This window comes from Numenius arquata, chromosome 2, assembly GCF_964106895.1.
Source record: "Numenius arquata chromosome 2, bNumArq3.hap1.1, whole genome shotgun sequence".
Lineage (NCBI taxonomy): Eukaryota > Metazoa > Chordata > Aves > Charadriiformes > Scolopacidae > Numenius > Numenius arquata.
Window position 1 is genome coordinate 47,958,208 of NC_133577.1, and position 26,018 is coordinate 47,984,225.

General features: G+C 44.4%; 1 protein-coding gene and 1 long non-coding RNA gene across 2 annotated transcripts in view; both read left to right on the top strand.

Annotated features, from left to right (window-relative positions):
* The first annotated feature begins 520 nt into the window (after positions 1 to 520).
* Positions 521 to 9,220, top strand: LOC141462494 (uncharacterized). Its single transcript, XR_012463202.1, has 3 exons — positions 521 to 968; positions 5,737 to 6,210; positions 6,665 to 9,220. It is a non-coding gene; the product is annotated as an uncharacterized lncRNA (long non-coding RNA).
* A 941-nt stretch (positions 9,221 to 10,161) lies between these two features.
* The window catches only part of COQ8A (coenzyme Q8A), a 44,741-nt gene continuing 28,884 nt past the window's right edge, over positions 10,162 to 26,018 (top strand). Inside the window, exons 1-4 of the mRNA XM_074164009.1 lie at positions 10,162 to 10,219; positions 22,226 to 22,420; positions 24,644 to 25,054; positions 25,801 to 25,867. Of these exons, the coding sequence (XP_074020110.1) occupies positions 22,244 to 22,420; positions 24,644 to 25,054; positions 25,801 to 25,867 (655 nt within the window). The 5' untranslated portion in view covers positions 10,162 to 10,219; positions 22,226 to 22,243. The remainder of the gene's footprint in view (positions 10,220 to 22,225; positions 22,421 to 24,643; positions 25,055 to 25,800; positions 25,868 to 26,018) is intronic.

The window sequence follows — 26,018 nt, forward strand, 5'->3', positions numbered from 1 at the left end:
CTAATGCTTTGTTGCATCCCTCACTGAATTTGTCCTTCCTTCCACTGCCCCAGGAAGGTAAAATGATGTGAGCTGTTCCCATTTGACACATGGGAAACAGAACAAGAATAAATGGTGGGTTTAAGTTTGGTTGCATGAGAAAGATCTGCCCACATCAGACCAGGGCATCAAACATGATCCCACAAATCGCTATCATTTTTTTATACCTTCCCTTTGCTGCAGGTTTGCTGTCACCCATTTTTTCAAGCTCTATATTCAAGACATTTGCCATGAGCACTCAATGAGTTAAGTGAATATGAACTGTTATCTTCTTGTTCATGCGATAAATTTGTTTGACAGGTGCCAAAGAGCACAATTTGGGAGGTGTCAGTGCTCGGCACTATTTATGGTTCAGTATTAAAAAGATATAAATAAATACAGACTTTGAAGTGGAACTAGCTAAACTCCTTGATATAGAAACCTGAGACAGGTACAGGGCCAAGTAGTTGGAATGGAAGTTTTCCAAAACTGGGAACTCTTTGGTCCTATCAAATGCAGCTTGAACGAAGTGACAGCTCTCAAGGCCAGCTCAGGATTAGGTCTGTGCAGAAATAAACGGTGTGATGCCTGGCATTCCTGAACCGCCTCGCAGGGCCTGAAGAATCAGAAGAGGGCAGAGTAGTAAAAGCATTAGGCCCATTTTCTCCTGTATCATTGGTTTCTATGATTTCAGGGAGACCTTCCTCACCCCAGTAGAAAATGCGAGTAACTCCATGGCTGACTTGCATTTAAGCAGACTAGGCACAATGGAAATTGTGTGAGAGCAAGTGTGGAAAACTGATCTGACCTTTTACTTACGCCAAGCCATCTTCAATCTTTACAAAGCTAAATATAAGCAACTACAATTACTTGGTAGAGCTGCACTGATTTATGAAAGAACTCAAGTCTTCCTTCAAAACTGAAGGCAAGCAAGATCTCTGGAGGTGAAGGTAGGTATTCAGGATTATTTTTAAAGCTACCTATCCACAGCTTTGATGTACCAACAGATAGTTAGTAGCAATAAAATGCCAGTAGCATTAACGGAATTTTTCCAACAGGAACTTCTTGCCCCTTCATCATGCCAGAAAAGAGATGCCCTCTCTGTAAGCCCCTACCAAATATGGCTTTTGTGATACTCCGGGAAGTTAAAATTTGAGCTATTTTTGTTCTCCAAATATTGTGCTAATAGTCTTCCAGAGTGTTATGTGCAGGTTTCAAGATGCATGAAAACTGTTTAACTTTCTTCTTTAATAAGGAAAAAAAATAATCTTGATTTCTGTCCCTATGTGATTTGGGTGGGCAAGACGAAAACTGAAATGGCAAACACACTGAATGTTTTCAGACAACTCACTGCGTTGCCAATTCAAACTCTAGGTTGTGCAGAAAACTAATAGAAATAGAAATCCAGCAAAGGGATTTGGCTACAAAGGCACTAAGCTGTGGCTGGTCAGCCTAAGGAAGAATACAAGGCTAGAAAAACCAAAACATACCTGAGGTGTGGGTTAGGCTTACAAAAGAGGAGTGGGATGCTGGCTCCTCAAACTAGGCTCATTATGGCAGTGCAGCTCTAGCTTTAAAGACTTAAACAGGATGGGAAAATGAGGGCTAACAGGGGGCATACAGCAATATCAAATGCACTTAGCATGTAAAAGGTTAGGTCACCATCTTTGCTGCTATTGTGTGCTTTTTAGTGCTGTTATGAACTAGGAGTGCAGCTGCAGAGAACCTCGAGGACACACGTTTTCCTGAAAAGTAACCTTGTTTCCTATGCTTCGAAAGCAGGCCACCAATTAAACTGAAGCAACAGTTGTTGAAGTCCGTGAAGTGGATGGCACAGGAGGCAGCCACTGTCTGGGCTTCATCTTTAGATACTCTATCTAGTGGGATTGCTGTAAGAAAGGGACATCTCTGTGCTCCCACTTTGGTCTCCTCCAGGCTAGAAATCTTGTTGGAAGCATCTGGGAGTTGATGGGAGAGAGTGAACCTGCACTGCTGGTTTTTGGCACCGCTGTGCCTGAAGGCAAGCCCTTTCCTTGTGTGCAGCTACCGAGCACGTTGGAATTGCTTTGCTCTGCTCTGCTTCCACTGAGGCTCTCCAAGCACTTCTCCAGGAGTCAGGCTTCAAGAGCATGACAGGGCAGCAGAATGCCATTAGCCCTATTTTACAGATAGGAGTTGAATTATTTGCTCAGGGTCAAATGAAGGGCTTAACCTGGATGTTCGGACCATCTCTTGATCAGGAATTCCTTCCAGAGGCTTGTATGAACTGCTGGCGTCTCCCTCTTAGCTGTGCTCAGATACGTGTCCGTCAGGATGTTCTGCCACCAGTCGATCTCTCTATCCAGGGATGCAGACACAGATGTAGATACTAGAGGTCAGATTATGCAGTACTTCTCAACTGACCTTGGGAATTGGATTGAGAGCCACAGCAAAGCAGAAAGAGGGTCAGTCAGCATCCAAAGGTAGCAATGATTCTGCTTTCTGTAACTGCTAGAAGTAACTTGTCGGGACTATCTGAATCACCTTCAGGCAAGTGCTTATGAGTTTCTCCGTTTGCCACAAAGCACTTGGAAAAACCTTGCAGCTTTCCCTGTCTCCCTCCCACACCTTGCTACTTGCTGGAACAGCGAGGCAAGATGCCAGGAAGCCAGAACAAGGACTGGCTCTCAGGGCAGTGAAAGAAAACACGCTGTCTCTTGGGGATGATTCCAGGCTGGGGCAAGGTGGCTTGTTGCTCTCCAGCTACGTGATGCATGGCAATGCCATGCCAAAAGCTGGGTGCAATGGCTGAGTTTGGCAGCACGCATTACCATTAGCCATCAGAGCAACCTATGATGTCTAGTGTTAATTCTTAGTTCCAGTAAACTGTTCAGAAATAGCCCTGTTTCTCTCATATTCTCTGGCTCCAGCCTGCCTTCCCATTTAGAACAACTCTGCGCAAACTGTTCCAGATAACCCTTCTGTCTTTTGTAAAAAGCTCTTTAGAGTGGCTAAATGCAGGCAAAGGACTGGCTTCTGTTTGACTTGCTTCAAAATTAATTTGTCATGTTTACCCAGGGGGTGAATGACTTCAGTAGTTATCATCTGTAAAGTGAATCCTGGCTGGAAGCTACAAAGACCTGAGCCTTTCTGCTGTGCCTGTGCAGGATCGATGGAGGTACATGTAATCAATCAGGTGGCAAGAGAAGAGGGCAAAGCACTCACCAAACTATGCAAGCAAATGCCATTTACAAGGAGCAGAAACAAGTGATCTGTCTAGCACAGAGATAAAGAAGAACTACAGACTGAATAATGTTTAACCGAGGTTCACAGATCTGGGGAGAAACAGAAGTACCGTATTCTCGAGGCACACAGCTGCTAATCAGACTGCTGCACCCTTTTTAACTTCATCTCATCCAAAATGGCTTTGCTTAATACCCATAAAAAGCATTGTTGGGCAACAGAATTTGAACAGGCAAGTGGGATATTGTAAATGTTTTAAAGCATTAATTGCTAAGGTTGCAGGAGCAAGGTGCCTGTCCTTGCCCTACACTGTCCTACACTCTATCCAAAGACAAGGTCTGGTATCACTTTCTTCCATTTAGTGCTTCTATCTCCAGCCTCTCCACCTGGCACTGTCCTTCTCTCAACATATTCCGCCCCCATCGGCTTGTCTCCAACTTTCCAAAGCACCCAGTATCCAGTTGGCACCACGTGGCACAGTTTGGAGGGAGCAGTGGGTGGCAGGAGCCACAGCCAAGCGTGGCGTGGTGGCCTATGTGTGGTGTGCTGCACAATTTTTCCCCTCTGTCAGTGATGAACATGTTTGTAGCTTGGGCTTGTTGTGGCTTGTTACCACCTTATCTAGAGAATAACACCTAGTTTTGTTTTCTTTCATAATCTAAAGAGAGGGAAAAAAATCCATGTACCTGCACGTAAAATTTCCAGTTTGTGAAAACATATTTGCAACACTTCTTTTCCCCTAGTGGGAGAGAAAATTGTGTTATCCAGCCAGCTGAGAATGTATGTGTGGAGGGCAGAGGAAAACCCTGGTGAAAGATAACGAGGCTGTGATCTGCCTCACATCCCTGAGAAGAGAAATAGGGGCAAGTACCCTCCAAAATGCCTGAAGAGTAGACTTACTAATTTTTCCACAAATAATCATTAGAGATAACCCCAGCGTTGGTGGGCCTATGCCCACATCCCGGTAAGAGTTCAGTACTGTTTAGTCTGTATAGTCAATGCCCTGGAGCTATATAGCGTGAGCTACAGATACCCTGTCAGAGCCACTCCAGTCTGTTCTGGGTAAATAGCAGGAGACAAGAAATGCTCGGAATCTTAAGCTTTGCTACCAATGCTGGCCTCCCAGGCCTGTGTTAGTCCCTTCCATGCAGATCATACACCACCTCTGTGGTGTAACAACCTTCACCTTTCCTTCCTCAAAGCGGCCCCTCTCTGGGTGACACATAACAGGCCAGCAGTGTGAGCAGGGGCACGGGGAGGCGCCTATGAATGTGGCTTTCCCAGCTAGGCAAAATGTAGGAGGCAAAGGGAAGGTTCTTGTGTCTTCTTCCCGCTCCTTTTTTACAACTAAGGGACAAGGCAGCCCTTCAGCAGACCTCTCCTCTGCACAGAACCTGAGAGCCACCCGTCCTCACCTCCTCCTAGCCAGGGAGCTTGGGGCCCTCCAACAGTTCCACTGACATTCCCTGCCTTCTCCAGGTGGAAAATGTGAAATACCCATCCTGCTCCCTGCCCTGTGTCGTCTTCTTGGGCAGAAAACGTTTGTCTCGAGAACTGCCACACTGGCTCCTTCTGGCAGTACTAAATCATCTAAAAAATGAAGTGCTCACTGCTTAAATGAAATTGAGCCTTGTCTCCTTCCCTTTGCAGAGAGGGGAGAGAGAAAGGAAGGACAAGTGCAAAGAATGCCTGAGTGCTTTGGGATGAAAACACACAGTTCAGGAATCCCAGCAGTCTAAGTGTTACAAAAATAGCTCATCATTTGGATCCTATGATGATAGTGGACGTGCATCTACCACTGACTGAGTCAGAGAGATCTCATTTCTTTACAAGGCTATTGCTCCCATTCTTGGCCATAAAGCCATGTAAATAACATATGTACAAACCGCATCACGAAACCTGCCAAAGTTTTGAAATACCTACAAGTTAACTACTAAACCTAAGCCACCTGTCCAGTGACTTCTCCTTGAGTTGTTCCAGTTCATTACCCCTATATTATTATAATAAGTTGATGGAACAAAACACCATAAATCTACATAGTCAGATAAGACACTCCTCCTGCCCTGAAGAAATTAACCTCTAAAGAACGTGAGTGAACTCAAGGCAAAAATCCTCAGGAGGTAGCTTATCTGAGCCTCAGCGGTTCCTTGGAGAAGGAGGACTGAGGGCAACATTTCCAGAGCGGATTTTGCTTTGTGGTTAGCTGTGTGAACATGAGAGAAGGACGGTGACGTATATTTTATTGTGGTCAGAGAAACAGCTTGAGCCTGTCCTATGCAAGAGGCTTTCTGACTGTTCCCTGAATTGCCTGGATACTTGTCAACCTAATGACATGACCAATAGCTGCTTAATTGAGACTCCATTAATTGTTTTTCTGTAGGTTAGTTGTCAGTCTACTAATTTCCTGTTGCAATACAGCCCTTCTTACTGCAGGGCCCAAAGATCCTTCTAGGCTCTGGTTCTCTAACTCTTTCTCTAACTCTTTTTTGTTTGTAGAAGCTTAGTCATTCTGGCCCATTCCTCACTGGGAACTTGGCCCACTTAGTAGGAGGCTTTAAAGAAGCCCAGCTTTCAGCAGGTTCTTCAAAGCAGTCAGCATCAGAACTGCCAGAGCTTTTCTTGGGTGTTCCCTGGCACCCAGTAAGTGGTGAGCTGCTGGGTGGTGAGCGAAGAGTCGCCTCTCGGAAAACAGCAAACAGGAGGAAGAAAGCAACCCCAGCCAAAGGCTGACAGAGACCTTGCTGGAACTCACACTGAACTCACCCTGGGCTCGCTCTTCCCCGTCCCCTTGCTGCTTCTCCCCCAGCCCTGCAGCAGAGCTGTTTATGCGCCTCATGAAATTGCATCATTAAAGCCTTTCGTTCTATGAGTATCACTAGGCAATACAAGGCGAAGGTATGATGGTATGGCGAAAGCATCTGCTACAGTCAGGACTTCAGCTGCTACATCAAGCTTTTCCGCTGACCTTGGGTAAGGTTCCGACCTCTCTCTGACTTGCAAAAATCAGGATATTTGGAGAATTAAATAATCAGTGAACCATTTTAACACCAGTAGAGAAAAGGCTCTGGGGAAGTGTGACTCATTATTAGTTATAACTTAAATTTATTATAATTGCCATTGTATTTATATATTATATATCATGAGGATAGATATATCATTATGGTATTTATATCTGTGTTGTCATTTATATAATTATAATCAAATTTATCATTTATTATAAGTTAACAAAACATTGATTTGTAGAATACTCATAGGTGTACGATTCTTGCTACAAATGCTCACGTTTCTACCTAAGGCAGCAAGTATGTTGAAATTTGACTGAATATAACACTACTGAACAAGATGCAAGAAGCAAAAGACAGTTTTAGTGCCAAAGATGTGTTGTGGCTGATTTCTTAATGATGTTCACTTCTTGCTTTTATAGGTAATCAAGAAACTCCTCAAAATCTGGGAATTTGCTTTTTCAGAGGATGGCTCTGGCTTGCTCTGTGAATTCAGATCTGTGTTACACAGATCTGCATTACAAAAGAATGCAGGCATAGAGCACAGAAATTACATGACTTTCAGATACCAAAGTAAAAACTTTTAACCTGCAACAACCTCATTCTGCTGTCACAGCATCCTGGAGGGACTAAGGCGTCAATGGATATCAACGTTTAGGTTTCTACATAGAAGTTTCCTAGGTTTCCTCTCTCTACCCCACTTGGAAGGGCTTTATCTGGCAAGTGTTTGCATAGCACGTTTAGCAGATCAGCTCCTACACAAACTCTGGCAGTTGATTCAAAGCATGGACGAAGCAGGTGTCACTACTGTTTTAGCCACAATCCTTTGGTGGAGGGCATGAAACCAGAATGGGGTGGCCTGGGCTGATCCCCACAGGATTCACGTCCATGTCTTCTGCCTCAAGGCAGAGTTTGCACAAGGCCAGACTGTAAATTTGTCTGGGATTTGGAAGGGATGGAAGAGCGCTCCATTCTCATTTCCTCTTGCTGAGCTTTCCCATTGTGTAGAGCATAATAACAAATAATAAGAATGTGAATAATGCTGGAAAGAGGAGAAGGCCAGAGCATGTGTAATGATTACAGTCCCGATGTGAGGGCGGAGTGCTGTAAGTCTTCACGAGCAGAGAGGGAACCTGAATTTGGACCTCCTAAACCCCATGGGAACGGCCAACTGTGAGGCTGTTACATAAACCACTGATACCCTTTCTGAAGAAAAGGACAACTCTCTGGTCTATTTTTAAAGTACAGCACCCTGCCCCTTCTTTTTTTTTTCCAGGGTTCAGGTCTGTAAATCTCACAATTGGTAGCACTAAATCAATCCCAAATATTGACAGTATTTTTTCTTTTTTACTATTTTTCTCCAGTTTACAGTGAGATCTTGCATGGCTTCTGCTGTGGAACAGTTCTCCCAGTGCTTTACTTACACCGTGTTTGATTTATTATTTAGGATTGCGGACACATTTAGTCAACCATCCCCACCAAAGTTAGCCTCTGGGTTCTGGATTGTGAGTCTCGGGTGTCCTGCCCTATTCCCCTCAAGAACTAAAAAGTAACAAAAAAGGACATAAACTATCTGCACCCAGCAGCTTCAGTCCAGCTTTGAATCCTACCCCTTTGCATTCCAAATTGGGTGGGAAAACAGACACTTCTCTCTTCTTTAGTCTAAGTATAGAAGGAGCTAGCCTTGCATTCAAGTTCAAGGGGTCTTTTAAGGCTACAGAAAGCCTGGCAACAGAAGGTGTGATGCAAATTAAACAGCGGCGGCAGAAATACCCAATGGTTTACCACATGGGAATAAAGGGAACCAGCCAGGCCTGTCTTTGAAAGATGGGGAGAGCTTTATCCTGTGCTTGTTCTGCCTAAATCTCAAACTACGGCAGCGTGCTCATGCAGAAACCCATGAGTTCTCTGTGCTCAGCACAATGAGCAAGACATATTTCACAATTAATGCCGAGCTGACGCAAGCAAAGTGATATTACACAGAAACTTAGAACCAACATCCAAATTCAGTACAGGAGTAGATAAGACATCTGAAACGTATCTCCAGATGAGAGTAAATATGATATTTCCTTTATGGAAAGTAGTATGGAATTAACCACAAATAGTTAATTCATATGCATTTCTGGAGATGCGAGTATTGAAATTAAGAAAACTAGGCAATTTTTGACGAAACTTTTCACAGTTTGTACCTTATTACGGCCACGTTTTTCTGTCATGTAACACATCCAGTCTCCATTCCATTCTCAAACATGAAACTGTCGTGTTTGGCCTTTTCATTTCAGATACATTGTATCTACCCACAGCCTGTGTGTACAGCAATTAAGTCAATAATGTGTCTTCTTTCCCAGGGAATTGTTGTTTTTAACCTTTCAAGTTCAAATCTAGCCTTTCTAGTACTGACTGACTGAGGCTTGCTTCCAATTCGGGTAATGTCTGGGTGATGAGTTTTGCTAAATTCATTTGTAGCTGCCTGTTCAGTGCCTAGCAGAGACCTCCTCATGGCTTACCTGGGAAGCTGAGTGGGGCTTGGGTGGGAAGCATATAATTTTATTTAAAAAGAAAAAACAACAAAACAAACCCACGATGGAATATATGTAATATTTGAACAATATTTTGTGTGTTCATAAATAACAGCCAAATAACCTTTGGTATGAGCATCTGGAGATAAGGGATATAACTTATAGTGGACCATTTATCCACTTTCCTTCTTCACAAATCCACCGCACCTGCAGCTCCCACTAACTTTGATATAGGTCCTTCAGTGTGGATTTAAGTGCTCAATTCAAGCTACTAGTTAGCTGAAAAGGCTGGCCAAAGGAAGCAATTGACACTGCTGAAATTAAAGCTCGGGGCTGTTTGTTGGTCACTCCTCTGAATTATGCTGTAACTAGAGGAGAATTATGAATCCTGTTTGTTTTGAGAAGAAATGAGCTATTTAAATTTCTAAAGCTCATCCAAATATACTTCTGCACTAATGCAGCCATGGTATCATGTAGTGTTATTTTTCAGACAGGAAAGTTGCTGACAAAGACAGGCGCTTACCAGAACATCCACAAAAGCACAGAGCTGTTACTATTAGCCCCTTTGCAGCATCTGTGAGACACCACATCACTGCAATCAACCTGTAAGGAAAAAACGCGCTATTTTTATTTCCAACACGGACACGAGCATGCGATTTCCAACACACCCATAAGCAGCACCAACGGCGATTTTAAGCCATTGCTTTGAAAAACGGCACTGGCGTCCAGGCACAAAGGTTTCTCGCTCCACAAAATGGAGTTGCTCCCTTCGCTTGGCATTTGGCTGGAGCCTCCGAGGCATCGGGCTCTTGTGCACGTCTTGGTAGACGTTCACGTCCCCAGAGGGCCACAGAGAGACACCGCCACCTCAGATGGATACCCCACCCTCCCCCCCACCCCGGCCTGGTTCCCCTCCCTGACAGGAGTCCCCCCCGGCCCGCAAAGACTCGGCTCACCACTGACAGGAGGCGGCAGTGGCGGGGCTGCCGGCCCCCCCGCCCCCGCGATGCCAGCGACTCCCCCGGGCGCCTCCCGCCCGCCGGCCCGGCCCTCCCAGCCCGCCGCACACGCACCTCACGCCTCCCCCGTCCCGCCCGGCCGCCCGCCGCTACCTCACGGACCTCACGGGCCTCACGTCCTCCTGCAGCCGCCGCGCGCGCCCTCCCGGCCTCCCTCCTCGCCCCCCCATTGGCCAACGCCCGGCCCGAGCCCTCCTGCTATTGGCGGGGGGCGCGGGGTGCACGGGCTTGGCACGCTGCGGGGAGGCGGTTCCACGGCGCTAGGGGGCGGGGCTCGTGGAGCCGTGGCCAATGGGAGCGCGGTGGAGGCGGAGCGCGAGGCCGTGCCTCAGCCGGGGGTGGCCGGGGCGGTAAACAAGCGCGCGAGCTCGGGCGGCGGGCAGCGGAGCGGAGCTGAGGGGACGGGGCTGTGAGGCGACGGCGGCGGCGGGGTGGCCAGGTGAGCGTCGCCGTCGCAACAGCGGAGTGAAGACAGGCCAGGTGGTGGTAGCTAGGCCGGGCCGTGCTGGGCACACAGGCCGGGGAGCGGCCATAGTGGCGGAAGGGAAGGGGCTGCGGGAGACCTGGTAGCGCAGCGGGGCGGGATGGAGCGGAGCGGTGCGGTGTTGGAAGGGAGGTGGCAGGTGGCGGCGCCGCCGCGGGGAGGACGCCGGTGCCTGGCGCGGAGAGGGGGGCGCGGCTTCCGCATGGCTCCTCGGCCCGGGGGTCGCTCCACTCCGGGTCGCCGATCCCCGGTGGGGGGGACGTGTGAGGGGTCCGGCGGGCAATGGCGGCTGCCCCAGCCCCGCGGGGCTGCACCCGGCCAGAAGCCGGCGGGTGCTGCGGCCTTTTGGCCCTCGCCGGGGCTGGAGGAGGCCGCGCTGCACGGGGCCGTCGAGCAGCAGGACCGCGCCGACACGCCGGCGAGGCCGCCGGCCTTGCGGGGCCGGTAGCCGGTGAGCAGAGCCTTCCTCCAGCCGCCCCGGTGCACGACCGAGCGGTGCGGGGCGCGCTCTGGCGCCTGTAACCGTGCCCGCTTGCTCAGGGCGGGTGGCGTGTGCGATCCAGGCCTTGTGCAAGGGCTGGATCCGGCAGTGCCGCCGCCTCCTGCAGCCCGGGGTGACAGCGGGGACCGGGACCGGCCCCTACTCCTGTGCCGCCGGCTCGACTCTGCGCTTAGCAGCCCCCCACCTTCGGAGAGATCGCCCAAGCCGGTTTGGGGGGTATTCCAGACAGCGTGTTTCTGGTGAGCTGTACCTTCAACATAAAATTGCTTAGGCCAGAGGGCGGAATCCACTTTTCCACTCTGCGGGGTGTATGTCCTGCCACGGGCATCGCAGGAAAACAGTGTCTTGTCCAGTGCTACGTGCTGGCTTTCCAGGCTGCTCCGGATTAGAACCTTGCTTCTCCCTGTCACCAGGACGCATCTGTGCGTCTGGTTGAAGACAGATGTAAAATAAACCTGTTGGCTCTTTTGACCTTACTTGTGGTTGAAATGGGGGGGGGGGGGGCGGAAAGAAACCATGAGACCCCTGGCTTTGGTAAGGCGCCCGAGGAAATAATCTTACTGCTAACGGGCTTGTAGAGTCTTTGTAACAAAGCAATCAGGAATCAGCAGGGAAGTACTTAGTTTTAAACAGGCACTGACCAAACTACCTATAAGTAACTACAGATAGAAAAGTTTGGCTTGTATAATGTTGCTGTTATAGCTACTGACCATCCTAGTTTCTGCAGAACTGTATCTTCCCTAGTAACGCTATTTCTGATACCCGAACACACTCATGTCCTACCCAGCAGGAATGTAGGTGGGGAACGTCTCTGCGTTTCCCCTGTGCAATGAAAATCCAAACTTTGCAGTCAGTGTTATGAAAAATAAAGAAGTTAGCAAGCTACTCTTAATAAAAATGAAGCAGGCTTTTTTTATTTTATTATTTATTTACTTAGTGGTTAGGCAAAGAAAAATGTGAGAGGAAATAAGATTCCTCTTTCAATCACCTAAAGTATTGTTTTTCTGAAAAGATTTAGCCTAACTACTTCCGAACTTTATTTCCTGAGTTGCTTGTCTTTAAATTAGATTGCTTCACTGAACTGGAGTGTATTCTTTGAGCATATGCAAAATAATTCTTAGCACCGGTTACAGAAGAATACTGGCCAAAGTCAATAGTAGCTCAGTAAAAGACTTCTGAAAGGATTCTGAAATAGCTCTGAGTTAACGGCTGAAAGCAGATTGGCATTGGAATGGAACATAGGTGGTCTTGCATTTCTCAACCGTAAGAACTTGTCTCTCTTTCATATATCATCAGAAGGAAAAGTTTAGCAGTGGTTCATGTGCTTCCCAGTCTGTTTGCTCTTAGACCAGGAGACTTATTTCTGTATTTTGTACATGCTTTTTCTTTGCTGTTAGCTAGCAATGACCTTGGTAACCTTGAATAAGATATGCTTAGAGTAAACAGTTGTATGTTGTCCAGTCTTACTCAAGAGGGGGGGAAAAAATAGGTGACCTGCTGTGCTTTGACAGTGTCTCCCTTTTAAAAATAAAGCAGTGTGATAAGTAGAAGAAAAGGTCAGAAGATGTGGAGAATTCCCTTACATGTTTACTGTCTGAGTGTTGATCACCTTATTTCATTGCTGTCAAGGAGAATTCTGTGCTATGCAATGCAGCTCTGGTTATTTCATTTGTGATATTTAGAGCAGGTTAATAATAGCTCATATTGTATCCATGCAGTAAGAACAGAACTTCTTTTGGCTTCTAGTCCTCCAGTAATCCATTTACAGGCAAGTAGTGGTCTGTTGTTTCATGCCCTGTTTCTCAGGTTATATTATTTTTTCTAGAAACTGACAAGAGGAATGGTAGCTGAATTCCTGCTTTCTAATTTCCCTCGTGTTAAACTGGTTGGTTGGTGACAGAAGGTGGGGTTTTTTTGTAGCTAAAGATTGGTTTGGTTTTGCTGTGTGAGTGGTTTTTTTTGTTTTTTTTTTTTTAATTGTTCTAACAAGGATGCTAGGGGTGACGTGTCTTGTGATCTTTTATCTGGTGTGTCAGCGTGCATGGTATCGCTTGCTTGGTCCAGCTGGCTTGCTAAACACATCTCAGTACTCGGCTTTTGAAGCATGAATAAGCATTTCTCTTACTCCTTAAGTCTGTCTGTACTGATGGGTGAGCAGTTCCGCTTAGGATGGAGGTAGTGAGTCTGAAGTAGTATTCAGGTATCATATCTCCTGTGTGTATGGAGGTCTCCTGGCTTTCTCCCTCTAAAACTGTAAGAAAAGAGTTTGGAAGAGGAGGCTTTTTGCCTTACTGAGCTGTGTGTTCTGGGGCGGAGCATCGCTAGGAGAAGAGTAGCTTCTCTCTCCACTTGTTTTATTGAAGTGCTGCCTTTTCTGTGAGTGCATGCTTTCCTTCAATACCTAAAGAAGAAAATCAGTTATTTGCGTATGGAGCCAAAATGCAAGCTAACAGTAAAGTGCATTGATTTGAGGTAGGGGGTTCAGTCAGTGTCTGCTTTCCCACCTGAGGCAGAAAAGCTAAATGAAGCATCTTACATTCCAGTTATTCAGTATCTGAAGTGTTTTATGCGCTTCTGGCAGCGTTGAAAATAACACTAGTTGCTCTGAAAAACTTAGCTGTCAATCCATGGAGTTGGTTTCTAGAAAGTTTACAGTTTTATATGCCTGCTTAAAGAAGTCTACACACATATAGAGTTAAAAACTAAGTTGGTTTTTTTTTTTTCTGGAAACTGCATAAGGCTATGTCTTTTGCCTAAAGATTATGTAGATTCTGCTAGAGCTGTTTTGTGTTGTGCATGTGATATCTTCCACTTATAACATTCTCTTACTGTGTTTGTTTAGCCTCTACAGTTTGTCCTGGTTTTGTCTTTAGGTTAGATCTTTATATGTAGCCCTTTCATTGCTGTTTGTGTCCCCTTTTTAACCAGTTGCCCACCTTGTTTTTTCTGGATGTGCTGAATAAATGTACTATAAAAGGGCTTGGTGTAGTATTCTGAAATGTCACAGTTCTTCTGCTCTCTGAATTGTGCCACTTGGGAGTATTAAATCCTCATCTTAGTTTGATATGGTCAAAGTGCTCATCAAGAGAATAATCAGGGCTAGGAAAGAGGTGAGAGGAAGAATGGCTGTGTAGCAAGCTGCAAGGGAATTGAGTGTTTCTTTTAAAGAACTCTTCTAAAACTGGTAACCCTAGGATTTTATATTGCATAGCAAAGCTTTGTGAAGCGTGAGCATTCAGAAGTTGCTCTGTGAGGATTGGGATTTTCAAAGGCACCTATATAAGTTGCCTAAAGTCTTATCTTTTCTAGTTTGGAAAAACAATATGTTTATGTTATAGAATGTGATTTTAACAAAATCTATACAGAGAGAGCATAAATAATTGTAGATTATAGATTCTGCATTAGGTATAAGAGTTTGCAGATTGGGTCTAGTAGTAAGTTATTAGAAATGCAGAGCTCATTACTCTTACTTACCATAGTGTCAAAGGTGCCTCTCTGTACGGTGGGTAGGAATCAACACAAATAACTTGTCTGGGGACTGTGGCAGAGCTGTGATGCAGGAGCTGTAGCTTCTGATAGACCGTGTTCCCCTTCAGCTCGGAGATCAATTTGTGTCTTTTTTTGCGCATGGTCCTCTTCTTGCATCCCGTTTTTCCTACTTTTAGAGGGAGGTTTTGACCCAGCCAGAAAAAAGCAAGCTCCCATAGCTAGGTCAGTGGTATGTAAGGGGGCTATGAATAGACTAGTATGTGTGGTAAGTTACTAAATTTGAACTTAACCCTGACTTCCAGGGCAAGGTTGAAAGGCATCTATATAGACATGTGAGCCTGCAGGATCGATAGCGGGAGGCTGCAGTGTTTGACCGGCTGTTCATGGTAACAGGAGGGTTGTGTTCACCACGTGAACAGAGGATGTGTGTATCCCACCCAGAGCGACGTGCACGGAGTACTTCTTAATTTGTAAAGTAGTGACTTGAGGCACAGTGTGCGTGGTTCTGTCCTCGTGTACAAAAATGATAACAAGGCAAATTTCTTACACCTGAGGAAGACAGACATGGTACGGTTACAGAGTGTATCTAGTTTTCCTTATTTTTTATAATTAGAAAGGTTCTGATTAGAAACCTCTACTGGTGCAACATTTAATCAGTTATATCTGACTGTTAACAATATACTGTTAAGATGGTCGGCAAACTGGCTACAAATCTTTTTTTTTTTTTTTTTTGTGTCTCTGTAGGGTTGGATATTTAAAGGACACTTAGGTACAGGCTGTGCAGTGTAAGGATCAGTGTATTTGGAGAGAGCTGTGATTCTGTTCCTGACTCCATCACTGACATGCCATGTCAGTGGGTAGACCAGTACCCACTGGGTAGACCAGTTGTTCTCTTCCCTCTAGAGAATTATGATATTGGTCCCCTTTCTTTACGTTTTTGAGATCTATGAATGAAGTGATGTGTGTTTAAATGCAAGAGGAAGGGTTGCTATTTTTCTTAAGAATTTTCTCTTAACTAATGGTGTTGTTTTGGTTTAAAGGAATCTGCACTTGTTTGTGAGGCATAGCTTTTTCTCAGTTTCCAATTCCCAAATTGGACTCGGTCTGCTTTTAGAAAGTTAAAACTTCCAATAAAAACAATTACAACATAACAGTGTATGCGAAGAACCCAACCAAACAACAACCAACCCCAAACCAAACCAAACCTGCAAACTCATAACCTCTCTCATTTGTAGTTTGTATTCTGGTTCAGAGCATGAGACCAGTGGGGAGACTCTGTTGGTTCCCTGTGCAGAGCTGTCTTAACTGGTGAAGTGACTCTCTGAGAGTGTAGATCTGCTCTGGAAACCTGGGGAGGGATGTTTGTAATATTTATTTTTTCTTGGAAGTGCAGCATTTGGATTTGATCAGCGCAGAGCTTTAGTATAACCTTCTTATAAATGCTGCTGGTTGGAGTTGTTCCATATGGATGTGGGGGATTTGTCTCTTAAAGCACTACTGCATGTTAACACTGATAGAGGGATGACTCGGAACTAGTGAACTGTTCTTTTGTGTAGACTTGCCATAAACCCAAATAAAGATGTAAATTCAGCTTGTAGTAGTTCTGTTTCTTAAGTATATGCTTCAAATAGTGCATCTGCCTGAATCTCATATTAATCTGTGTGCTTTGTGGTCATGCTGCATTTTGATTTTAATATATTGTTGTCCTTGTTGCCGGATGAAAGATTCCGCGTGCTTGGGAAAGTAACTTGTGCTGGCAGCTTTTGAGCCATATAGAGGATGCAGTGCAGTGGCTTCTTCTAAGCACTGCCCAACACATAAACAGAAAAAACCCTTGTTTTTTCCTTGTCCGCTTATTCTTTCTCCCTTTCTTCTTGGTAACATATATAATACAAAGGTAGGATGTTAGGTATAAATACAATTTTAGATTGAAATATTGGCCCAATGGCCCAAATCTTTTTGCCCTCCAAATGAGATAAATGGAACTTTTTTGGTCCCCCAATTGCAAATACTTATTTTCCAGAACTCAAATGAGTGAGCAGTAGCCTTAAAAGCAGAGCGATTGAGTTAGATCTACCTCTGTGTGATGGGAAACGACATGCGCCTGGGACAGAATTTATTAGTGTATTGTGTCAAGGAGCATCAGCGGAGGAAGTGGCCTGTAATGAGGGAACCCGCTCTCCCACTACGATCTTAATTGTGAGTGAATTATTTCTAGATCTGTGGCCAGGGTAGAAAGAGGCTCTGTTAATTCCAGGCACGTGGGCTGTGACTACGCTTTTGCATGACCCCAGACATTGTCCAGAAAGAAGTAGAGCCGTTGGCCCAGAGCATTCACTTTGCATTGATGTATCTGTGCCTAAAATAAAGCAGACTGTGCTTACTTTTAAAGTGTCCAAGCATTCTTTTCACTCTTATGTTGTGTGTCGAGCCATTTATGGGGAAGATTGTTCCTATTTGGTTTTGAACTAGCTGTCATTCGCCAAAAATGACTGCTAAGCCTTCTAAATTTTGGTGGAGAGATGCATTTGCCTGCCAAGCAGCTCGCTTTTATCAGTGCTGTTATAAGGATTAGAGAGTAAACAAGTTCCGCCTGCCCTTCAGAGGTGTTTGTTTTAAATGGCATTCGCAAACTGCTTTGTGCAAGGGTGGTTTTAAAGCAGCTTTCAGAGATTTGCTGAATTCAGTTTAAGGTGGCTTGAGTCAAAGCCACAGGGCAGGACTCAAATATGGGAGTCCTGTTGTAGGTCGGGTCTTGAAAGACATTTCTTTTGGAGCTGTAGTATGCGGGGAGGGAGGAGAATGAATGATAAGCAAGGTAGATCTTCAGTTCAATTTGAAGGATGATGGCAGCTTTCTCCTTTCAAAATGCAACTTGTTCTGTGCCCTGCATGGTTGAAATTTGGGTCAGCTGCAACCCAAGGAATCCAGATAATGAAAATATGTCTAGGCAGGGGCCTGGAAATCTGGTATAAAAGGAGCTGATGGGGAGGTATGTGATGGAACTGAAAAAGGCCACGAGTGAAAAGATAACATGAAAGGGTTGGTATGGCAACACACACAAAAAGAAATGGAAAAATCTGAAAAAGATCAGTTACAGTTTTAGCCTGGAGAAAAGGAGGTTCAGGGGAGACGTTATCACTCTCAACTCCCTGAAAGGAGGTTGTAGAGAGATAGGGGTCAGTCTCTTCTCCCAGGTAACAAGCGATAGGACAAGAGGAAACGGCCTCAAGTTGCGCCAGGGGAGGTTTAGGATGGGTATTAGGAAAAATTTCTTCCCTGAAAGGGTTGTCAAACATTGGAACAGGCTGCCCAGGGAGGTGGTCGAGTCACTCTCCATGGGAGTATTTAAAAAACCTTTAGGTCTTTTAAATAGATGTGGTACCTGGGGACATGGTTTAGTGGTGGACCTGAGGGTGCTGGGTTAATGGTGGGGCTTGATGATCGTGAAGGCCTTTTCCGACCTAAATGATTCTATGATTCTACAGAACAGCTTAATGAGTAATACTTTGAGGTTAGTCTAGTGCTGGTTTATTGCCACGGAACAAATGTGCTGAATACCTAGTCATCTGTATCTTGTTTGTGGTGGTTATTATTTTTATTTAATACTGTTGCCACACTTACTCTGATAGTGTGGGTGGCTGTAACACTGATTTCAGGGTTATAGTCCTTGTTTAGATACAACCAAGATAACAGCGTTTTGTGATAATGGATAATAGGAAGGGGAGGGAAGGAATAGACTGTTTAAGTTTCCTTTGCAACTGTGATATTACGGCTGGACAAGTAGTAAGGCTGATTTTTCTGCTTTCGTCTTCTTTAAAAGAAAAGTTGAAGGTAAAGAAGGAAGTTAAAACTATCTAGAGATCTGAGAGGGGGAATGTGGGCTACTGTAAAACTGCTGGAGTTTTGTCATGGTGGTTTTTTTGTTTTGCTTTTGTTTTTTTTAATTATTCAACAGTAGATAGGCTTCTTTCTGGTGGATAGCAAACGGTTGATGGTAGAAGTAATTCGCTTACATTGAAAGAGGTTGTGTTGTCATGCACAGAAAACTAAAAAAATATTTCTGATATCTTTCTGTATGATTTGAAGTCTCTTTATGTTTAAACTTGGTCAGTTATATCTATGTATGTGTTTATACACACATGTATGTGTTTATACACACATGTATGTGTATATATGAATAAGGTTTTTAACTGTACAAGCATCTGGAATAAAGCACCTGGAGTCAGAAGCCGGTCTGTGTGTCTGTAGGAGTACATGCTACCATATGAAAAAGAGGAGGAATGAATGGAGGGTTGTGTTGTGAAAAGAGTACAAATATAAGAATTTATAGGCTGCCTGTTGTGAGGATTTGTGTTTCTGTCATTGGCCTCTGATACACTGAGCATCTCGCTGTACTTGCTTAAACCTTCATTCTGGTGGCCTTATATGTTGAAGAAGGGAGGAAACACACTGCAGTTAGCCACCTGGGGACAGTGGCATGTGAAGCAGGTGGTCGTTGCACGTAGGAGCATCCCAGGCTTTGATTTAGTTTTGTCATTACAACAGGGTTCAAAATCTGGTGCAATTGCAGGAGATGGTTTACTCACTGGTGTGGCATCTAACCTGTGTGAGCCCCTCTGCCGTGTGGACCTCGTCCAGTGTCGGAGGATGGCTTGGCTCTAGTCTCCTCATGCTAGATGGTGTGGGTGTTTTCCAGAGATTCATTCAACTGTGGAAAGTACTAAAGAGCAAAAGCTGTGACCCTCCCTATTCTTGGAGAATACCTTGTGATTGACACTTGTCAACCCTCTTCAGTCCACATTAGCAGACACTCCGACAGCTTGTGTAGACACAACCGACTTGTCCATGCTCTGTGTAGGAAGTGCCCTACTTTGCCAGCACTAGATAACGAGTCCTCAGGAGACAAGTCAAGTGTGATACGGACTTTGTACGGTCTGTTTGGAACCACTCCTTAAATCTGTTTTTGATAGAGTTTGCTTTCAGTTTTCATGTCTCTTGTCCTTGCTTGTGCTTATTGCTTTTTCTATGGAGAAAAGGGTAATTCTACTAATTCTTAGTTATTTTTTTGTGTGTAATCTTTTCCCTTCATGATTATCTAGCATGTATTTTCTTCATGCTTTCCCCTTCTGCTTGTGATAACATTGTTAGTCTCCGCTTTCCATGTCTTCTCCAGGGTAATAAACCAACGTGTCCTGTTAAATGTAGGGTCTATAAAACTAGATAACCTGGGATTTTTTTCCACTTGAGGAAAATGCCTCCACTCTCAGTTCAGTTCTCATAGCACTTATTAGCTCCCACCTTCATATTGCTTGATGGTGGGTACAGACATTACCTGAATGTTTTCTTGCTCCTCGTGTCTGTTGCCAAAGGATTAATCATTGTAGTATAGTTAGTTTTGTTTCCTCTGCTTTTTCCTCACCGTGCTTTGTTAAAGGCGAGGAGTTGGTGTACAAAAGATGAGGAACTAGATAGAATTCTGTTAAAAAGTGGGAGTATGGTCTCATTTCTGAAAATATGTTCCTCCTTCTCAGGCTTTATTTATTGGTGACTCTCACTGGGTTTATTGGTCTCATTGGGGGTGATAGTGTGGAAGTCAGAAGGATATTGGCAGCAGTGTGCCCAGTGCTGTCTTTTATAGCCAAACTTTTATCGTCAGGGGCAATTGGTCCTCTTTGCTGCTTGATATGTTTAGCAATGGGAGGTTGAGCATGTATTGTGCAATGTATGTTTTCCATTTGTGGTTGCATTAGCTTCCCTGAACTTTTGTTGGAAGATTTATCTTTTTTTTTTTTTTTTTAATGCACATTTAGTGTATAATAACTGCCACTCCAAGATAAATCCTTCAGCTGTTTTGGGGTGAAAGGAGGATATGGTTTTAGAGTCGTTGGTTAGAAAGAATCCATATTAAAAGTGGATGTTTGTGTGTGTTGTCCAAGTGTACACAGATCTATATTGTAGCATTACCTTTTGTTGCTCTTCTTGGGAGGGAGGGAATGAACTTTTCGCATTCAAGCTTTCCTGTGCTTCTAATACTTGAGACTAAAAAAAAAAAAAGACTTATTTCTTAGTAGTGTCAACCTTTGAATGGTCTTATTTCAGCTGGGACAGTACTGTGTTATTGATTGGTTTCTTTGCCCGGTTCTGAATTGCAGGGACTGCCTGCAAATGCTTTGAGTGGGATCCATGTGGAAATTTCCAGTGTGAAGATTGTGTGTGTGTGTGTGTGTGTGTGAAACACCTCCTGTTTACAGAGTACACTTCCTTACCTGACAGGCAGCTTTCAAGTTTAACAGTGCATTACACCATGTTAAAACCAACCCTAGTTGTTAAACTCTGGAAAGATTCAGATGTAACACACATAACAGGTCTGAAGCATATGGATAGGTCTTGTAAAGATAACTGCAGAGTAATGACCTGAGCAGGTGTGATTTTTATTTTTATAGCGAACCCATTAAGCTCAGATTTGTTGCGAACACTTGACTGTCCTAATAACCACACTTAAAGCATGTAATGTATAGTACTCACTTTCTGGCTACAGTGGTTGTTCCTGAGTCTGATCACAGATTAGCAGTAGCTGAACAAATACTCCAGTAATTGGGGTTTACCCTGCATTTGCATAATAAGGTGTTTCAGAAATTCAGCTGGAGTAATCCATGCATCTCCTGTGTGACTGCAGAAAAATTATGTACTTATCCAGAACTTCAGCTATAGGAGTCCATCCTCCTCCTGCGTGACTGATGGAGCAGACGTGTTTGTGAGACAGGCTTTGTCTTTCCTGAGGAGGTGACTGGATCTGGTTGCTTGTGGTCTGCAGCAGGGTGTAATGCTGTGTGTGGTGTTGACTCTAGATCATCAGAACAGAGGATGTTCTATGGTTAAGGTCGAACCTTAGGCAGCCTCTTGTGCCAACTGCATGCCTCTATCTTCTGAGTCAGTAAAGGTGGAAGGATGTGCAACTCAGCCAGCCCTGGAACTGTGACCATGACTGCGCTTTAAAGATGTGGGAGATGGGTGAAATAAGCAGGTGAAAATCTCCCCTGCAGAATAGTTTTGGCGTCCCAGCTGCTCCTGATTTTCTTTTACATGAACCCCAGTGATGTAGAAGAGCCAGTGTCCTGAGCCTGAGCTTGGCTCTAGGCTGAGACAAAGGAGTTGGTGGAATTTGTTCTTCTGAGACACACTCCATCTTGTACCCTGCGGTGCCTGGTTTGTATTTGAAGACACTGAAGTTGCACAAGCTGCTATGAAGCTGACATGAGGTGCCTCTTGAACAGGAAGGGGGGGACTGAGTCCAAAATTTAGCACTGTAGTGCAGTATTGTGCAAATGCTGTGATAGGTGGGTGTTCCGAGTGTACCTAAGTTTCCAATTAAAAGGAGCAGTGAGCTAGAAGCTGGGGGCTGAGCAGACTGCCCTTGGAGGACAGGCAAATCTTCCTTGTTGATGTGGGAGTGAAGAAATTTGGCTATGTAAAATAAGCAGGCATAGCTCCAGGGTAGGAATGGGATGTGACAGTTGTCAGAGCACTTCATCCATGCTATTGGGCACTGAGAATATGTTCCAGGACCTGATAATAATTAAAGGTCAAATGATAATGCCTTTAATTCTTTTTAAACGTTTGGAAGGAATTGAGACCATCTTTGCAGTGTTACTGACATACCTGTCTTTGCTTTCCCTGGTCAATGGTAACTCAAATATTGTGTGGAGTCCTGGGATGTTATCCTAACTCATGAACGGTCAGAAGGAGAGTTTTTGCTTTGAGTTTCAGCTAACTGGCTCTCATTCCAGCTGGCTTGTGTGCTATCTGAGCTGCAGACAAGTTCCCATGGTGGCTGGTTGCCAAAGCGGAAAGAGATTGTCTGAGATAGTTTCATGTCACCTAAGAGCCAGTGGCTGGTTGCAAACTTGTTCCTTGACCTCTTTTTTTTGGTTTGTTTAGTTTTTTTCCTTTCTTTTTTTCTCTTTCAGCACGGAAACAGATCAGTCATGGCGGGTGATGCCATCATGGTCATGAGAGGCTTGACAAAGCTTAGTAAAGCAGTCCTAGAAACTCAAGCAGGACAGCTTCGTCAGGTGCTCCTTGGGGGTGATGCAGTTACCATTGCAAGGACTCTCCAGGCCACTGCTGAAGAACAGTTCAGTTCTGCCTTGGGGAAAATGCAGGTAAGAAAAGCTCTTTGTGCGCAGTCTGGTCTGATGTTTTGCTTTTCCTCCAGCTGAGATTTGGTTTTGGTTTGAGGGTGGCCAGGAACTTCCATTGTAAACTAGAACCGAGCCCTGAAGTGCTGGATTGATAATACAGATATTGCAATACTCTGGGAATTCTCCAGGATTTCTGTGGTGTGCAGTAGGTGCTTGGACAGGAAAGGGATGGAATGGTACTGCAGAGTGTTGCTGTTTCCATTACTGAGTGTTTAAGACATGCTGAAAATAGTGTGCTTTCCTTGCCTCATATTGTCAAAGACCAAGCTCTTGCTAAGCTTGGCCAGCAGCTTTGTATTTAAAGTCTCCTTCAAACTTCAGTCATTGATTCCCTCTCCTTTGACGAAGTGAATGAGCTCTTTTAGAGTGAATTGGATTTATCTCAGTTCTTCTTCCTTTTTTACAGAATTGGTGCAGGAGAGATTTTTCAGAGTGGGTCAGGTGTTTGCAGGTTCATCACTTATAGCCCAGGCTGGATTTTCAGAACTGACTTTCAAATGAGGAACATAAGGAAAGCCAGAATACCAGAATGTATATATTTTTTAATATTTTTTTTTAAAAGCAGCAGCTTGACATGGGGATGGATTTGTGAAGCTTCACATTTGCAGTGTTGCCATTTCTTGAAAACATGGGGCTTGTCTGAGGAAAAGAACTTCTCTAAATCAAAACCAGTCATTCTCAGATTGTGTAGCTTGGATCATGTTTTTGAAGCAGAAACTTACGAGTGAGGCTTTGACATTTTTTTTATGCAATAAACTTAGACTATCACAACAGTCTCCTATAGCTTCAATCCTAGAATCTGGGCCTGTGTTTCCCTGGGTCTATGTGAGCTTGCCATAGAAATACCCTCAGTGTGTCTGCTTATGGAGATAGTGCTTTGTCTTGCCTTTGCCTCCCAGGAGAGATAGATATGATGTTCTCCTGTTTCTGTGCACGTTTCTCTGCCCGGGAGGGCTGTACAAACACACCTGCAGGACATTGGCACGAGAAGCTGCTGCTGAAGCAGGCTCTGTAAGAAACCTACAGTCTGAAGCTATGACTCTTTTCTGTTTTGAAGAGTGGAAAGCTTTTATGTTAAGTGACTATATTTTACTTCTCTTGGTGGTGTGGCACTGTTTTGGCTGTCTGATATGCTTTTTAAAACTTAAGTATGGAAGTAGAGGAACCTTGTTGCTTGAAATCATCAGTCAGTATTGTGGCCAAAGTCCCCATCTGTAAACAGATTCCCTCCTTGCCCCCCCGCCCTGATGTTGAGGTTCAGAATAGCATGAGATCTGCTGAATAACAGGAAAGACCATGTTCTGTTTTTTTCTGTAAGGAGAGGAAATGTAATTAGTGTTTAGGAAAGAGCCTAAAATACGCTGCCTGCTTGCCTGACCACAGCAGGATTCAAAATCCTGTTGATTGGCTATTATAGTCATCAGATCTTCCATGGTATTGCTGCTATTTAGATAGGTAACTGGAATATGTCAAGTAGCAAGCAAATAAGAGATAATGCTCTGCTGCTGACTTTTTTTTTTTTCTTTTTTTTTCCCCCCCTACATCAAAAAGTGGTGGGAAATATCTGGAATTAGTGGGGCAACTCTTACAGGTCAGGACAGAGCGAAAAAGACTTGCTTTGAGTGTTGCTGTGTCTGATGCTGCTATCCCTGCTTCAAGAACAGAATTTTACATACTTTGGCAAACCTTGCTATAGGTATCTGATATTACTTTGGGTAACTTTGGGCTTGAAAATGCTAACACTGCATGGGAGGAGGGAGCAGGGTAGGGGTAAGAACTGAATAGTATGAGGTTTAGCTTTTTGTTGTCCCTCCTAAGTATATCTTGGGTGATATTGTAGCTCCCATCACCTGTTATTTTGAGCAGTGTATTGCTTCTAGTGAACTCCACAATTAGTGATGCTTCCTGGCAGTGTGTGGAGAACAAGGCCTCTTCGATTACAGGTATTTGAGAAGCTGTTAAGGAATTTGTCCCATCAGTGGGGTTGAAAGACTGCCAGGGATCCCATCCCTGGCGTCCTCAATATATCTTCCTTTTTTCTGTCTCTTACTGTGAATGTCTGCAGTGCCAGAGTCTCCAGAAATTACTTACTGTGGAGACAGGACAGCTTAGCTACGTGTCCATCTCTGAGGACCAACAGGCTTTAAGTCCTTTTCCTAAAAGTATTTCTATTATTATTTGCAGGAACTAGGCAAACAACAGGAGAACTTAACTGATCTTAGTGAGGACTTTGGAAAAGACTATGACTTCTCAGCCCGAGAGCAATCAGATGCTGCAATGGACTTCTCCACTGGCCCTGGCAAGCTTCACGAACGCAGCGGTGAAGGCCCTGCTTACTCTTACACCACAAATGGACCTTTTAAAAGTGTTGGTGAGACTGGAGATTCCAGCCTGGGTCAGAAGCCTTTCCCTCCCAAAATGGATGCAAGGTTATTCGGAGGATTTAGGGACCCTGGAAATCCTTTTGCTGCTGCTTTTGGACAAAACAGGGCTTTTCACCAAGACCATTCCTCTGTTAGTGGATTAACAGCAGAAGATATTGATAAAGCCAGACAGGCTAAAACAGGTTCAGAGCAGAAACCCTACAAACAGATGGTATGTTTGTTTGTTTTTAATTAAGGATTCTTAGTGCTATGGTTTCTATACTGGATTGTCCTTACTCTTTTTTTCCTGTGTTTCTCATTTCTTCCTATTCTGCTATTCCCTTGTGTGGAGGCAAAAGAGGGAAGTGTCTGTGCTCCCTATTATATCTCTGTGATATTTCTGTCAACAGCTTTTCAGGCTCTCCTTTCACATCCGCCCCCTCTGTATCAGATAATCTGATATGAGAGAATGTTTGAAAAGCATACATAGGGTTAGACTTCAGTTTTATATTAACAGGAGTTCTTTCATTCACTGGACTATGAGGATTCAATGTATTTATGATGCATGTGACATTAATGAAGGGTCTGTATTTCACCCCAGTTTTTGGGGTGAAATGTTGAGTAGGTGGGGACAGCTGTATGATACAAAGGTTTGAAGACTGACCTAAAGAGTATGTCTTCTCCTTAAGGGCCCTGTTCTCTTTAGCGAGTCGCTTTGGTATTTTCTACCTTTCCCACTCTCTTGTCCACTCCTCTGCTTAGTGTACATTTCAGTTCACGGTGTGTCTGTTCTGCAGTGTGTTCACTTGAAAATCTCTCAATGTATATGAGGCTCGGTGTTCAAGAAAAGCTTTCTTTAGCACAGAGCTGAAGTGCTTTCAGAGTTGCACTCTGAATTTGCAAGTATCTGACTGTATGCCCAGTTCATTTGTGGATTTCTTTTTGTTTTGTTTTCCTTTCCCCCTCTTTCTGCCCTAGCTCAGCGAGCGGGCCCGGGAGAGGAAGGTTCCCGTCACAAGGATCGGACGGCTCGCCAACTTTGGAGGTGAGTTTGCACACCCACATTTGCCAAGTCATGACACTTGCACGTACGGATTAATGCCTTGCCATGGCAGTGCTCCTGCTGAAGCATCAGTTGGTTCTATTTTCTGGTTAAGCTTGTTAATAGGAAAGTGCTTTCCCGCACACAGCTGCTT